Below are 16,577 nucleotides of genomic sequence, written 5' to 3' on the forward strand. Positions count from 1 at the left end.
ACACACCAGTCAGGGCTAAAACATCATGTTTTCATCAAGCCTAAAATTTTATCGAATATGATACACCATTACTTTTATATGCACTATAAAAGAAAGTTCTATTAAACTATGACATGCCATGACATCCAATTTCAGAGATTTTAAAATGGAAAAAAGTTTGTCTTAGAATCAGTGAATATAGTCATTGTCTTCTTATAATAAAAAGTAATCCCTAAAGATTTGCTAGTGACCATCTTGCTTCTGCCCCTTTCAGATTCTCATCCAGGTCACTGGGACACCAGGATCATCTAGTGGACCCTCGCTGACCATGCTGTCTCAGTTGGTACTTTCTGCCACCATGGCAGTCTCCTCTTAAGAACGTGGCCCTCCCCAGTCCAGGGGTATTGCAGGCAACAGGGATCTTTCACAATAGGCAACCACATCTTGCCCCTGTACCACCTCTTCCTGAATATGGAGGGAAAGTTCATCATGGGCTGATCCCTAAAGAATTCTTTCAGTTCCTTTTTACTAAAACCAGTATAACAGGACCCCATGTGCTCAGAACTGGGTTTATCTGCTATTTTCTATCCAAATAAATATATGTGATTACTCCAGAGACTATCTCTGCCATATCAACAATAGGGTTGATTATCTGTATAATTAAAAATGATAGTGCCTCTTTTGGGGAATTTGCTGATAAACTCAGTGAGCAAAAAATTGCCCGACTAGAAGAGGCAAAATGGGCTCCCATCAAAAACATCCAGGATGCGATTGATCTGGAGAAGTCACAGAAGGAAATGGCTCAAAAGTGCTGTTACCTTTTTGATGTCCAGAGGAATAACATTGCTATGGCCTAGAAGGTTACATACAAGGAATGGCTGTCTAGAGTATGCAAGAAGGTAAAGAATGACCTGAACTATCATATCTCAGTGCAGGTCATGATATGTCAAAAGGAACGAGAGCACACAAAAAAAATGGGTAGAGAAGCACATGATGCAGAGCATCTCTGCACAGCAGGAGAAGGAGACACTTGCCAAGTGCATTGTAGATCTAAAGCTGCAAAGAAGGCTCAAGCACAGCCAGCTCTGTGAATGAATCTATCTCGATCGAGACAGCTAGAAACAGTTGACTAAATGAAAACCAGGCTGTGTGACCAAACCTTTCTGTACTGCCATCCACTGGAGTTACAGTTTACCCCACTTAAAAATGAAAAGTGTGAGTTTCATCTAGTGAGAGAATTAAAGCAATCTATTGGTCAGTGAGATGTTTCTTGACCTTCTTGCTCCACATTTTGAGTTGTTCTGTGATCACTTTTGAATAAGCAGTTTGCTTTTAGTAAAATTTGGTACCTGACTAAAGACCACCAGGTTACAGTTTAATTTGTAATGCATTATGCCATCTTGCAATAAAGTGACAGTTGAAACAAGCATTAAAAAGTATTTCCTATTTATTAGAAAACTGGAAAAAAAACTGTGTATTAGCAGAAACATGGTTGCAAAATAAGGCTTAGTGTAACTAAAAACCCAGAGGAAGGACGAGGTTAAGGGTGGTTTAATGAAGGCTATCTCAAGAGCAGCTTCTTTCTGTCTCACTGTTCTGCCTTCTCTGGTGTCAGCTCTCCGGAGACAAGCTTCTTTTGTGGCGTCAGTTGCAGGTTTTCCATCTGTACCCATACTTTGCACTGGAGATAGGGCTTCTAGCCTAGCGCTCCCGGCAAGAATTCTAAAGTTCACCTGCACTACTAAGATCATCTAGGACATTCATGTCACCTCACCTGGACTGTCACTGTTTCTGAGGAAAAGAAGATATGCCTGAAAAGTGTATGGACTAAATGAGGAAGAAGTGACACCTAAATGGAAAACCTGCCTGTTACTAGAAATAAAAGGAAGGAGGGAGCATTGCTTGAAAGCTGTGATGTAATTTTATTGTCAACTTGTCTAGGCTATGAGGCCCAGTCATTTGGTCAAGCACAAGTCTAGATGTTGATGTGATGGTATTTTTTAGATGTGATTAAAGTAAATTGCCCTCCATAATGTAATTGCCCTTCAACTGTATCCAATGAGTTGAAGCCTTTAAGAGGAATGAATGAGGTTTCCCAAAGAAGGAGGAATTCTCCTCAATACTTCAATGTCAGCTCTTCAGCCTTCAGCCTTCTGGATTGCAGACTTCTCCACCCCCACAATCATCCTGCAATACCAAGAGCCAGTTCCTTAAAATCAGTCAGTCTCTCTTCCCCTCCCTCTCTCTAGCATAGAGACAGAGATACATACAAAAGAGAATCGAAATTCCCTGTGATCCAGGACTACCACCATTTTAAAATATTTTCTCCAATGTTATTTATTTATTTACTTCTCTATGCATAGAAATATATGGAAATGTTTTACTGAAATATTATCCTGGATATACAAGATATCAAAACTTTTGAATCTTGTCTTCATCTCTTAGTATGTTGAAGTGATCGTTTTCCCATACCCTAAGATATTTTAATGTGATTTTTTTCAGCAGTTACCAAAAAATCCATCACATAACCATAATCCATTTAACTATTTGAATATTCCTGGGGGTTTTATTATTTCATTTTATTCTCTATATACACAGCCCTCCCTTCTGATGTGAGAAGCCAGCAGGGCTCTGCCTCTGGAATCTGAGATCTCTACCAATCAGGATCAAAAGTGTTCCCTCTAAACTCATCAAGTTGTGTACATTAAACATACAATTTTCTATATTTTGCACTTGGTTCCACTTGGTGCAGGGTAGAGCTCATTACCAATAAATAGCATGCTGCCAATTCAGTCTTTAGCCTCAGTGAGTCTGACCTGGCACCAAAACTTACCACTATTCTGGAGCTAACCATGAAGATCTGTACCCACCGTAAAGGTCTCCACAGCAGTTATGTGGACTGCTGGACTCCGCTTCTATGTCATTATCAGCATTGAGAGCACACATTTGTTTTCAGGTAATGTGAAATGTTTGCCACTTGTTCAAAATTTGTTTAATCCTATAAGATCCTTATCAGAGTGGGAAAAAAACAACAAAGAAAATAAAATGAGGAAGAGTTAGGAAGGAGAGTATGTGGACGCTCAGTATTCTGCATTCCATATTCACTCATTTACACTCCTAATTATGAGATTAAATTAAATGTGCACTCATGAGCAGTGAACAGAATGGATGTTCTTGGAGAACAAAGAAACACATGGTAGCGTGGCAAACCATGTTAGCATTGCTTCCAAGCACAATTGACTGGGGAGTTTCGGGGCCAGACTTCCACACCACTGCAGATTCCACTCTCCATCCATTATCTCCATGCGAGGCGATCCTGTCCAAGTCCCCAGAGCCAATGTGCACTCCCAGCAGCTGGATTTCTCTGAGATGGTTAAGTGGTAATTTTCCCAGCTACTCTTCTCAAATTTTAGATGGGGAAAAAACATACTATGAAATGGTGACAGTAATGACAAGAGTTAATTTGTGGATTTGGTTAAATGCTATTTTAGCAATGCCTTGAAATGTAGCATATGATTAGTGCTTCACTGGTACAGATAGTCATGGTCTTCAAGAAATTGATTTTTAAGCCTCCTGTCCTATTGTTTTAATGTATCTCATATTTTTATTTACTTATTTGCCATATTCTAGAGAGAACTTTTGCTCATAAATGCTGGGTTGTATTTTTAAGACTAAACTTAACCTTCCTACCTACATATTTCTGGGAGACTTACATAAGATTTGTTTGTGGCCTTTAGCATATCTGTAAGCTAAAAGATTGAAGGGACTTTTTCTCCTAGATGCTGAAAGATTACAACTCTTTCATGTATCAAAATAACTATCTCACAATGAACTTATATTAAACTGAGTTTCAAAAAATAGATGGAGTTGCTAAGTTACAGTGAAATAATACAATATGGTAAGATTTAAGTTTTAAAAAATAGAAAGGAAGATGATTCAAATCAAGACTTTTAGGGGTCTGTTCTGTTCCTTTATTTATTTTCTATTTTCATTCAATCATTTAGAGATATTTAGTTATCATCTATCAGGTCCCAGACACAGTTCTACACACTGGAAATAGAACAGTACACAAAACAGACAAAAATGTTTGCCCTCATGGGTCTTCCATTCTAATGGAGAGAGAGAAACCCCTGCACTAAAATTAAGTCCATTTTAATAAAGAAGAGAGTGTATAAGTACTTGAGACAACAAATATTACAATGTCACAAAACTGTGATATAAGAAATCACAAGTTTAAATATCTACTTGGCATTATATAATTATAGTACCTTATTTATGAGATAAATGGTAAGAAATAGAATTGTATGAAACATGAAAATTAAACTGATAAATTATCTGCAGATTCTTAGTAAGTATAAGGTGAGGAATTAGAGAAAGTGGTGTGGTGTGAAAGGCATCCTTGCATGGCGTGGGGGAGGGAACTGGGACAACTGTAAGTGAACAATAAAAAATAAGAAAGCCATCCTCATAACACAGCAAGAACATGCTTTGACAGGCTGTTCAGTGAACAACACGGTGATATCACGCTATGGTTTAGCAGTGCTCCTGATTCCTGAAGAAAGGATGCACAGCAGAGTTGGGAAATATTCATAATTTCTCCAGTGCAATAAAAGAAAACAAATGACTGACTTGAACAAGAAGGTTTAAGGTGTGAGAAGACAGAACACAGTACAGAGACAGTGTCTGTCTTAAACCTTAGTCGAGATAACACTTGAAAAATAACAAAATAGTAAACCAGCCTAAATGTCCAATTAAAATTCTAAGATTGGTGATGTAATGGTAAGCTGATTCTTAATATTTTTATTACTCTATGAATAATTTAAATGTGAAGCTATTGAGTTAATTTGTCCTTAAATGAAGGGATATTTTTTAAGACCAGCAGTTGTAGAAAGAGCTGCACATCGAGAAATTAAAGCTACTATAAAATCTGTATCTCTAAGCTCTCCTGGGCCTCATATATTGAAAACACCCATTAGTCATCTCCCAGGAATCTTTGGGCACCTCTGACTTACATGTCCTAAACTGAACTCTGCTCCCGAGTCCTCATCTCAAGTAACAGTTCCAGCGTCCACTCAGACTGGCAAGGTACAAACCTAGGAATCAATTAAAATCAATCAATCTCTCTCTCTCTCTCTCTCTTGCTCTCGCTCTCCCTCTCTCTCTTATACACACACACTCACACACACACACACACACACACACACACTCCTACTGAAAACCAAACCACATGTTTTGGTGGTCTTTCCTCTCCATCACCAGGTCCTTATCAGCTTCCCTCTGAATCAGGATAATAGCCGCCTGGCTGATCTTCTACACTCTTGTCTCCCATTGCCCACTCCAGTGGGAGTCTAGATCATCTTCTGAAGCACAAACTTGATTATGGACACCTTCACTCTAATACTAAGTTTGGCTTCCTTATGCCTCCACACTCCTATAAGTAAAACATTTCTTTTCTCACACACATTCATGTATAAATTATATAGATTTAAAATGAGTGCATTAATATATTGTATATATAAAAGTATATGATAAAAACTGAAATTTTAAAAGGTGAGATATAAATGAAATTCACATTTTTATATTCTAATTTTTTAATTATTTTATTTATTTAGTTTTAGAGAGGAAAGGAGGGAGAAAGAGAGAGAGAGAACAAACATCAATGTGCAGTTGCTGGGGGCTGTGGCCTGCAACCCAGGCATGTGCCCTGGCTGGGAATCAAACCTGCGATGCTTTGGTTCGCAGCCCGTGCTCAATCCACTGAACTATGCCAGCCAGGGCTATATTCTAATTTTTAATGGTTGACAAAATATTTTGCTACCACTACAATTATTTAGTGAGAATGATATTGAATATGCTTCATAATTTCTGAAAGCTTTTATTACCTTCCGATATAGCAATTTAAAATCTGATTCTAAGTGCAGTTTATTTTGATGTTTTGGTTGATAGCAGTAGAGCTGCAAAATACATCTCACAGAGAACCACATGTACACAGAGGAAGTCCATCATTGAATGAGTTTATGAAATTATCATACTTATTTTTCAAAATCATTTGTGAATTTTACATGGGCTTATGTGAAAATTCATAATATTTGTATTACTCATGTTAACTCGAACATTTAAAGTCATTTATCCACTTTGTGAGACTTAGTCAAGTTAGATAATGTATATAAGTCCATTTAACCAGTTACCCATAAATTGTTAGCAATTTATGGCTACAGTTTGCTTTAAGAATGAGTAAGGGGGTTAGGGACAGCTCCTCAGTGCAGTGGCTCTCAACCCTTCCCTCAGAATTCCATGTGCCTGGTAAGTCCCTCTGTCTGTCTGACATACAGACCAAGAAAGGGCACCAATGACAGTCCATATGTTATTGGTGAAGCCTAAGTACTTTTTCATATTTTCAGATAGAACTCCAAGTCTTCACACATTTTCCCTCCACACTCCAGTGTATCATCTCATACAATGTGTTGAACTCGAAAGTGTTCTCACCCCATTTTGGAGACCACTGTCCGAAGTATTACATCCAAACGTCCTAGCTGGACACACCCAGCCTATCTTAGTCCACCCTCAGTGACCTCTCCATTCCACACCCCCAGGCCTTCAACCACATTGAACTTCTCATCATTCTTGAATCTCTAATGGCATCTTTGCTTTCAAATTCCCTTTCTGCAATACTGTGCCTGCACATTCTGCCTCACCCAACACCATCCACATCTGGTACATTCTTCATCCTTCAAGACCCAACACAAACGAGAGCTCTTATGTCCTTCTCGACTGTGCAGTGTTCTCTTCGCATTTTGCTCACATCTGTTAACACCTCTCAAGCCACACTGCACACATTTGTCTTCCCTTGTTCTGTAAGACCCTGGAGACCAAAGAGCCTTTGGGTAACTGCAGCACCTAACAAAGTGCCCATTTGAAAGCATCACAAAACCATTTGTTGAATAAATTTCCTCTTAGGAAAGCTGATGCAATTGTAAATTTTGAAAAGTCAAAGAATAGCAAGTGTCTTGTGAAGAATCAAAGACCACTAGAAGATTCTGAAGAGAGACAAGGAATCAATTACCTAGTATTCTCATACTGGTTGACCAATGACCAACTCATGGACAGGATATAGGGGAACTGCAAAGAAAAGACAATTGGCAAGTAATGTTTAATAAATCAAGAATAGCTCTCAATTAAAAAATTGGCAGCATTGTCTTCCAGGAGATCCCAAGGTGAGATCCCATTGGTCCCCAGAAAGCTCTTTGGGCTTTGGTCTCCATGACGTTGCAGTAGAAAACCTTAACAGATTTCGTCTCTTGGCCTCAGAGACTGACTAGGTAAGTTTGGAAATAGCTTCACTCTTAAAAAAATAATTACTAATCAACAGTACATTTAATTAAATCTGCTGCCTTCAAAATGTACTGTGATAAAAAAAATACTGAATACAGAAATAGTAGATTCTTCTAAAACTATACCTGTTTGAAGCAGTATCTATAGTATGTCTAGTATGTATAGTTAAATAGTATGTCTAATTTATTTCATGTGATTTTTTCATTGTGGTATAAAATCACAGACTTATTTATCACACAGTGGCTTACCTTAAATGAGCCGAGGTAACATTCTGCTCCTTTTGCTGTGCATGAAGTATAGCCTATGATATATCCACCAGTATATATTATACAATAAGCATATCCTCACTCTGCTATTCTGTTTCCTTATGGAGGCAGTTTTTGCTAATGGACATAGCTAGAAATTACGACTTGGTTGATTCATTTAAGGTCTCTTCTTAACTTGATAAAAACACGATGCTTTTTAGATAAATCATAAATATTTACTTGGAAGAGCTCAAACAATGCTTTGAAGGTGGTATTGTTTTTTTATTTCAACATTCACTCCATGCCAAGACACTTGAGTTATCACAAGGCCATGATTCCTGTGAAGTAGTCATCTTATGCCACCTTTGATACTCATCTTGATAAATCCTGTTATATCTTGGAAATGAACATTTTCATCTCAGTCCTACATGGTATTACAATACATTCAAAGTGGTTTACTGCAGCGTATCTCTTGAGGTTATGATTTATACTTAAGTATAAATCACAGCTTAGCAAGGACTAAGCTAAAAATAAACCAGATAAAATGAAAAATATTTGAGCAGTTTAAAATATTGATAAACTGTGCCTCTTTTTTAATACCTCACATTAGATATTTGTGGAAATGTATGATTGAAGCTCTCAGAATATTAGCTTTAGGCAGATGCTGGTGTTAAGTAAAAATATTTATTTGGGAGTAGTTTTATAAGAGGTCATTGTTTTTAAAAGGAAGTCACTGATGGATGTGGGCAGAGACAACATAAAATTATCAAGATCAAAAGCACTAATCAGTGTCCAGCAACACATTATAATATCCTATATCTATGTAGCATTTTAGAGCTAGCAGCATTCACCAGTGCTTTATCTCTTTTAAACACATGAAGTTGTGAGAAATGTTAGAAGCAAATTCAGCTGACAGAATCTCTACCATTTAAAGAAGAAGCCAAAAAACTTGGTGAAAAACATGATTTTATTTTTTCAGATGGATATGAGTACTTTCTTCCCCTCGTTTATGGACTGGTTTTTACTCATTACACTACATTTCAACATCCCCTTGAAAACAAGAAAATTCTTTGTCAAAAGCGTAATTCAGACAATGATAGGGGGAAACACGGGATTTGATCTCATTGAAATATTTCATTCTTCATAGACACATATTCACTCTTCAAGCAGAGAATGGCCACCAATGTCAGCAAAATTAGCAAATTTTCTTGTGTTGATGAAACCTTACTTATTAGTGGTTGGTGTGTCCTCAGGGTATAATCAAGATGGAAGATACTGCCCGGCTCCTGTGTCAGAGAAGAGTTTAGATATCAATGCCTGAAGTCAGTTGACCTTGGCTAAATCATAAGGTGACCCCGACAAGCAGAGAGACAGAATTTTTCATTTTTAAGTGTCTTGCTACATAATATTGTATAATAGCAACAAGGACAATGCTTCTCCTAAGACACCACACACAACTGAGTACCTTCCTCCAACTGGTATTCTATGCTCACCTCCTCCTACACTTAGACTGTTTTCAATTTCATTTTATCCCTCATTTCCACCCCCCAGGTCAAATGGATCCCTGTGGTAGACGTTACCTATCCTCCCCAAGATTTATACTTTCTCATTCCTTCTGAGTACATACCCCTGAAAGTTAGGTGATGACCATGTGACTTCCTTCAACCAGTAAAATGTGAGGAGTGATCTGTGTCATATCTGGATGAAAGAATTTACAGTTTCAAGTGCAGTTTTCCATACCAGCCCATTGCCATGGTGCTCAAGGAGAGGTCACAGGACTGAAGCAGGCTGAAACGGTGAGCCACCAGAAGAGCTGCCCAGAAGACTTTGCAGGAGCAGGAAATTAACTTTTGTTGTATTAAGTCACTGAGGTTTTGTTTGTTTTTTTATCCTCACCTGAGGACATTCTCTCATTGCCTTTTTTAAAGAGAGAAGAAGGGAGAGAGAAAAACATCAATGCAAGAGAGAAGCATCAATTGCTTGCCTCCCATATGTGCCTGGGGACACAGGATCATACACTCCCAGATCAGGGACCAAACCAACAACCTAGGTATGTGCCCAGACTGGGAATTGAATCTGAAGCCCTTTGGTTTACAGGACAATGTTCCAACCTTCTCAGCCATACCAGCCAGGGCAGCCACTGAGATTTTGATGGTATTTGTTATAGCAGCATAATCTAGCCTACCCTCACTGGTAGAGCTTCACTAGCTTAATTCACCCTGATCATTTTTGCAGCAGCCCACGGTTGCATATGTGGATGATATACCAGTAAGTTGTTTTTATACACGAGTGGGCTCCTGTCACTGTTGAAGGCACAGTCTCACTGATATATCTGGTAGCAGCAGGAAGGTAGCAGGGATACTCATGTGTGTCCCACATCCTTTCCACATCCCTGAAATAGCACTGAAGGTGGACCAGTGCAGATAACCATCTTGATTTATTACCAAGGAAATATCAGTTTTATGGGAGGAGGGTAGAGCTTAGTTTAGAGCACACCAAAGCTTCTAGACTAGTGGGAAATTCACTGGAAATGCCTAGTAAATAATTGGTAGTGCAGAAATGGGGCTTGGAAACAGGTTAAGAATATAGGTAGATTCAGAAGTAATCACACACTTGAAAATTAAACATAAGACATACATTTCCAAGGAAAATGGCAGAAAGTGAGAAAAATAAAAAGGCAAGAAATGATTCTTAAACATTCGTACTTGGGGAGAGGGGTGCAAAGAGAAGAGTCAAAGAAGGGAGATATGAGAACTAGGGTGACAATACCCATTCATTTTGAGAGCTAAGAATATCATATCTTCATTAATAAATTCATTGTAATTTAAATTTCAAGGTTTTTAATGAGGATAAAGAATGTACTACTCCTTAACCATTCATTTACTCTCTCAGATATCAAAATAGATTACCCATCTGACAGCCAGCTGGACATTATCTATAATAAAAAGCAAAATTATTTTTTAATTTAATGTCCCAGAACTAATTTATCAGTATTTAAAGTTTTGCAGATGAAACAGGAGAACTTTTTAACAAATATTTCAAAGTTCTTTAATAAACACATTTTGGGGTTTATTTTCTTTGCAGTTTGTTTTGTGGGATCTCCCTAGTTGAACCTGAAAACTACTGCTAGTTGTTTTACAGATGCAGTGCTATAAACTGACAGAAGAACTTAATGACAAAAAGAACAGAGAAAAACTCTTTCAAAATGTTCAGATGAAATAGCTGTCACGTGGTGCTGAGAAAGAAAACCTGGGCACTTCTGCTTCAGGAATTTTCACATTTTGATCACAGATTGCTTTTCCAAGCCACTTGCCTCATGGTAAAAACTATCTATCTAGTTCACTGGAAACTGTGTTCTCACAAACACCTTTTGGTGCTTTAATCTTTTTTTACAAAATTGTTTCCACTGACAAGGGGATCAAGTTCTCCCAGTGCTAAGAGCAGTCAGAGCAGCCCCTGCCTCTCTATCACCATGACCAAGTGCAGGTCCCTCGTCTCCAAGCAAGCAAGGTTCCTGCTCCAAACAGAACTTTTAAACATACATGATTTTCTCGGCATTATAGTTGTTCCATTACTCAACAAACTTACTCCACGCATCTGGACCCTGCAAGGCACTGTGGGGGTGCAATTGTCATTCTCCGGTTCTCGGCCTTAGCCCCTGTGCTCCGCGCACACACTACTCCCCCTGCAGGTGTGTTGAGGTTTGTGCCAGCTTTCCTTCTGCAAGGACGACCTCAATAATCTCTAAACCCCACATGTGTGTGCGAAGCGCTACCCTAGGTACTTCAGATGAATTTTATCATTTAATTCTCAGGATTGAGGTGAGTATTAGTAACATCCCTATTTTACAACTTGGGAGGATTAAATGTTGAGAAACTTGCCTAAAGTCACAGAGCTATTAAGTAACGCAGTCAGGACTCAGACTACTTTGACCAACGCCAAACTGGGTGCCCTAAGTATTGCTACTCAAAGTGTGAACCTCCAACCAGTAGCAATGACGTCACCTGGGAGTATTATGCAGAATCTCATGTCCAGCCCCACATCCACTAAATCAGACTTTGGTTTTAACAAGGCCCCCAGGTGATCCCTCTGCACCTTCAAGTTTGGGAAGCACTGGACTAAGTCACCCGCTATGCAGATTTCACTTTAATGGACACTGGGGAAGTGAAGACAATCTTCTTCCTGAGTTGCACCTTGGAGAGTGCCGGGAGTTATTATGGACGATGTGTTCTCCAAGGGCAAAAGGAAGGATTCAGGCTACAGGTTCTTGTGGTTTCAAACACTGGAGATCGGCAGTTTGGGAGCACTTCCAAAAGCAGCGGATATTGAGCTGCGTCTTGACATTTTCTCAATTCATTTCATTTCATTCAAAATAGGGGCTGTTCCAAGTGGTTAGGTGCCCACATCAATAATCTCTAGTTAACTCATCCAGCCTCGATCCCGTTTTCCAAGCAGAACCAAATACCAAGAGCACCGAAAAGCAGATATAAAACCTCAATAAAACTTTTTTATTGCCACCTGGTTAATAATCGTATTGTTTAGTTTAGAATTGTCTAGTGTGATTAACAATGTTCTTGACAAAACTAGTTTGCGCTTCATTATCAGTTGTTCCCCAGGTCTGAGTATAAACAATTGGTGTCAAAAGCAGGTGCAAATCCCTTCGTGTGAAGTCCCCAGTTACAGGTACTTAATTCAGCGTGTAATGTCGCCTTCCAAGCCCCTTTTCCAAGCCAGGCCGGCTTCCTCCCTCTCGGGTGTGGCCCAAAAGCCCAGCGCGTTTCCCCAGCCAGCACTTTATATCACCCACTCACCCTAGGGTTCTAACCTGCGTGCTACCTTCCAACCGACCCGCCGGTGGGTAACCTTGGACCTACCTGGACCTCTCCTCGGCTGGGGTTTCCACCCCGCACCCCCGGAAAAGGGTGGTGGCACTGGCCGGGCTCTCCCGGGGTGGACAAGCAGAGCGGCAGCGGTGGCAGACGGTGAGTCACGTGTGGCGGTGGGGGTGGAGCGCGACCCGCCGGGTGGGTGGAGAAAACAAAGCCCCCAGCTGTCAGTAGAGGAAGGAGGCCACAGCGCCGGAGCAGGTGAGTCAAGTGTATTTAAAGCGGTACCGCCCTGCTCACCCCGACACCCCTGCCCTGGTGAGGTCCCTCCCAGGCCAGACACTGGCCTGACTTCCTTCTGCCGCCCGGGGACTGCAGTCCTCCGGTGGCTGAGCCAGTGGGACCGAGGGTCTCCGAGCCCATCAAGAAGTTGTGCAGGGGTCTGCGCCGCGGCCCGGGGGTGCTCCGCCGCGCTCCTGCGGGCCACCTCTCCTTGGGGCCCCAACGCTGCACACCCCGAGAAAGGGGAGGGAGTCCGGACTGCCACGCTGGCAGAAGCAAAGTGGACAGGCTCGGAGGTTGAGGGCCGAGGACAGGGACACTTGGCGTTGGTGAAGAAGCGGATCTTGCGGGTGTGCACCCCCAGCGCACCTACATAGAGACGCCAGAGTTGGGGCGCAGGGGCTGAGAGCTCGGGGCGCCGGCAGGGGCTGCGCGCTCCGGGCAGACCAGGAAGTGCAGCGCGCTGGTGCCCGCCAGCGGGGCAGCAGACCCTGGACCCCTATCCAGCTGCTGCCCGCGGCGCTTCCCCTTCGGCGGAGACCAGCCCCCACCACTCCCCACTCGCGCTCCGGCTCCCGCCCTCGCTCTGCCCCTGGCCCCCGGAACTCGTTGCTGGGTCGGTGGGAAAGAGTTACTACGAGCCTCAATGGTTCTTCTGCAGGGAGCAACCTGCGTGCAGGGCGAGGGCTACTCAGCGACTCCCCACTCTGCTTCCATGGGGAATTCCTCAGCCTACCCTTAGAAGGGCTGTGCCGAGACCAGAAACCCCACAAAGGGCCAGAGGAGGGGTTGGGCATAGAAAGACCGTCCCCTCTGAACCTGGAGCGCCCAGAAATGCAGACTTTCAAACCCTGAAAGAGCCGGTAGATTTGGTCACCCCTGAGTCACTCTGCCAGTCCCATGCCAAGGGCCTGCCATCGTAGAGGGCAAAGCTGTAACCTCGGAGGAAGGGGCGCTGAAGCCATTTGAGCAGGAGGAGCCTTTGTCTTAACCCCCAGTCCCCTTCTGCTAGTCCTTGCAGGGTCACTAGCGCTTGGAGTAATTAATATTCCTAACATTAGCCATCTCTCCATCTCGGCACCAGCCGACACTACTGCCTCCTCCCTGCGTGTTTTCTCCATCGCTGGCTCGCGTTCTCTTCTCCCCCTCCCCTTTTTGGGACGTGGTCCAGACCCGCCAGGCCGGAGGAGGTCACTAAAACGTACTACAGTGCAGTCACGTAAAATCAAGGGTTAAGCGTTCAAACCTGCACCCGCCTGCCCGCCCACGGGGAGACGATAGAACTTTCTTGATTAGCATAGTATCTGCCCTGGGGCCGCGCTGCGAGGCGGTGGTTCCGTCCCAGCCGAAGTGAAGCGTGCAGTCCCGTCTTGATTGAGGTTCAGACGCAGCACCTGCTCCTAACTTGAGAGGACCCAAGGTTTACAACTTGGCCGAACAAGACGTTGTGGGATGAAACAGAACAGAGATCAAAAGGTAATCAGAAGAATGGCACCTTTGCATTGCTTCTCTTGGACGCTAAATCTAACTGTATTTTTAGCAAGCAAATGGGCACTGGTCGTTGTCTAGCCAGTGTCCCGCTGGAAACGCCCCCATTGCTTTCCTAACCTTCCATTCTGTCGAATAATGAGGATGTCGGGGGCTATGTGTCAGTAGGTCTCCAAGAGGGAAGATTTGGGAGCCCACCAAGTGGTCATTACGTATGCTAAACCGGTAGGTTTCTCTTCCGTGGAAAGAACACGGCTTCTCCAAAGCAAAGGTTCCCAAACTTTGCTGCCAATAGAATCACCTGGGAGTTTTGACAAATTCTGATGTCCATCTGTCCTCCAAATCCAGTTAAATCAGACAGTTTGCAAATGAGAGCCAGCCGTCAGTACTTTATTTTAATATCTGGGGGACACCATTGTGCAGCAGAGTTTGAGAGTCACTGATGCAAAGGAAGAATTCAGTGGCCAGCTTTTACAGGCGTTGCAAGACAAGATGCCAGTTTAACTACTTGGTTGGGTGGGGGTAAAGACGCTGAAACTGGGTGCTGCTGAAGAATGCCCTAGGGTGGGGACTGTCATCTGTCAGCTTTGCTAGCAGTGGCCACCTGCGACATCGTTTCTCACCCTCTCTGCCTTGGATCTGGTTTTAGTAGAAAGATCGAAGTTCACTGTCAGTGCCTGGTTGCTGCATGGTTGTTAAGGAGACGGGTAGAAACTTTCATTCCTGCGCCGCCTCACGTGTAGCAGGCAGTGGGGAAACCCAGCAGAAACTAACTAGGAGTAGTCTGGTGAGTCAGCAGTCGGCCGCACTCCAAGGCGGAGCCCGGGAATAGGAAGTAATTACATGGGGTAGCTTATTGACACGCACAAATGCCACTCCTTTGAAAACACATTTAAATGTGTGATCGGGATCTGTTGGCTTGCAGGAGCCTCTCCCTTTTCCAGCTCCCATTCTACCTGCTTCTCCTGTTGGAAGGGGAAATAGAAAGTCAAATGACTAGGCATCTTGTAATGTCTTGGGTGTTGAGGCATATTTTAAAAATTGTTGGAAAATAGTTAATTTCAATTGTGTGAAGTAGGATGAATTTGCAATCCATGCATTTTGAATACAAAACGCCAAATACTGTTTGATTACACATTCAAGGGTGGATTAAAGGGTCTATTTAAATAGAAATGGTTATTTTACATGAAATTTTATTTTGGCTATTAACCGAAGATTTCCTGCTCTAAAAAAACATATCCCCACAGGGTCAGCCTAAATAAAATGACCTGTTTAAGGATGTAAACAAAGTTTATTAAATGCTTATTTTTTCTCATCTTTCTTACTATTACTTTTAGTTTTTTACACATCTCCTTTCCTCATTATTTTTTATATCACCGTGACTCTCTCTAGCATTGCCTAAAGGCTTTCTTCCCCACTGTTTCCGAAGGAGGGACACCAGTGCCTGGCAAACTTTCAGGACTGTTAGCTATTGAACTTTGAACCTCTCCTTGCACTTATTTACCTTGCTTGGTGTTCTGTTGCCTCTTTGGGGCCTTTATGTCTGCAGCCCGGTAGCGCAGAGCCTTTTATGTTATCCATGCTGCTTGTTTGTTCTGAGTGTTATCAGAAGATGGGGCGAACACTTGTGAGCAAAGCATCCTAAGTTCATTCAGTTTTATTTTCCAAGACGGACATTCTAAATATATAGGAGCCAAAGTTCTGTTATAATTCCGCTCCCCCCATCCCCCCCCCCCCTGCAGAGTTCAGTTTTTTATTGAGTGTGTTACAAAGGAGGTTTAGTCAAAAAAGACCAAAGCCTATGTCATCATCAGATTCCTTAAATTCTTCTTTCTTGGCTTCCACTTTCTTCTCCTCAGCTGGGGCAGCAGTGGTGGAGGGGCAGGACCTCCTGCTGGTGTAGCAGTAGCTGTGTGGCCAGGTCTACCAGCCCCTACATTGCAGACGAGGCTTCAGATGTTGACATTGGCCAGAGCATTTGCAAACAAGCCTGGCTGGAAAGGCTCCACATTTACACCAGCTGCTTCCACAAGGGCATCGATCTTATCCTCTGGCACCTTCATCAGTCACCTTCATCCTCATGCAGAATAAGGACTGAGTAGATGCAGACTGAGGCCATGGTGTCGGGGAATGCTGGGCAAGTGCTGCCGCCGGGAGGGGTGCTAACCGCTGGATGAAGTGAAGGCCTCACCCCAACACGGCCTTACCACCTGCCCCCACAAGGACGAGGCACCTTTGCAGCAGCTGGGGAAAGCCTATTACAGTTTTTAAGGGCTATAAAATGGCAGCTCACTCATTCACTTACATTTTTATACACAAAAAAAACAGCATTTGAGCACAACCAACAATTGTTATAATACTTACATCACAAAAGTTCACTCTATACCCGTTATTGTGGAAAAAACACCTATCCAACTATGTGGTT

The 16,577-nt window shown here is 42.3% G+C and overlaps 1 protein-coding gene, 1 long non-coding RNA gene and 2 pseudogenes across 3 annotated transcripts in view; 2 read left to right on the plus strand and 2 right to left on the minus strand.

Annotated features, from left to right (window-relative positions):
- The first annotated feature begins 307 nt into the window (after positions 1-307).
- Positions 308-1,070, plus strand: LOC123826419 (annotated as a pseudogene).
- Positions 1,071-8,505: 7,435 nt separating this feature from the next.
- Positions 8,506-12,563, minus strand: LOC123825969. Its single transcript, XR_006786984.1, has 3 exons — positions 12,431-12,563; positions 9,184-9,473; positions 8,506-8,842 (listed from the first exon to the last, which is right to left on the minus strand). It is a non-coding gene; the product is annotated as an uncharacterized LOC123825969 (long non-coding RNA).
- Positions 12,556-16,577, plus strand: part of MAPRE2 (microtubule associated protein RP/EB family member 2) — a 142,392-nt gene continuing 138,370 nt past the window's right edge. Inside the window, exon 1 of one of the 2 annotated variants that reach the window (XM_045849628.1) lies at positions 12,556-12,643. Coding sequence is in view for 1 of the 2 variants with exons in the window: in XM_045849626.1 (XP_045705582.1) it covers positions 14,117-14,140 (24 nt within the window). In the remaining variant the exon portion in view is untranslated. Of the gene's footprint in view, positions 12,644-13,792; positions 14,141-16,577 lie in introns of those variants that run through there. The other variant, XM_045849626.1, reaches the window with a different exon arrangement.
- Positions 15,935-16,271, minus strand: LOC123825968 (annotated as a pseudogene).

This window comes from Phyllostomus hastatus, unplaced genomic scaffold (genome assembly GCF_019186645.2).
Source record: "Phyllostomus hastatus isolate PE091 unplaced genomic scaffold, TTU_PhHast_1.1 phas_contig_80, whole genome shotgun sequence".
Lineage (NCBI taxonomy): Eukaryota > Metazoa > Chordata > Mammalia > Chiroptera > Phyllostomidae > Phyllostomus > Phyllostomus hastatus.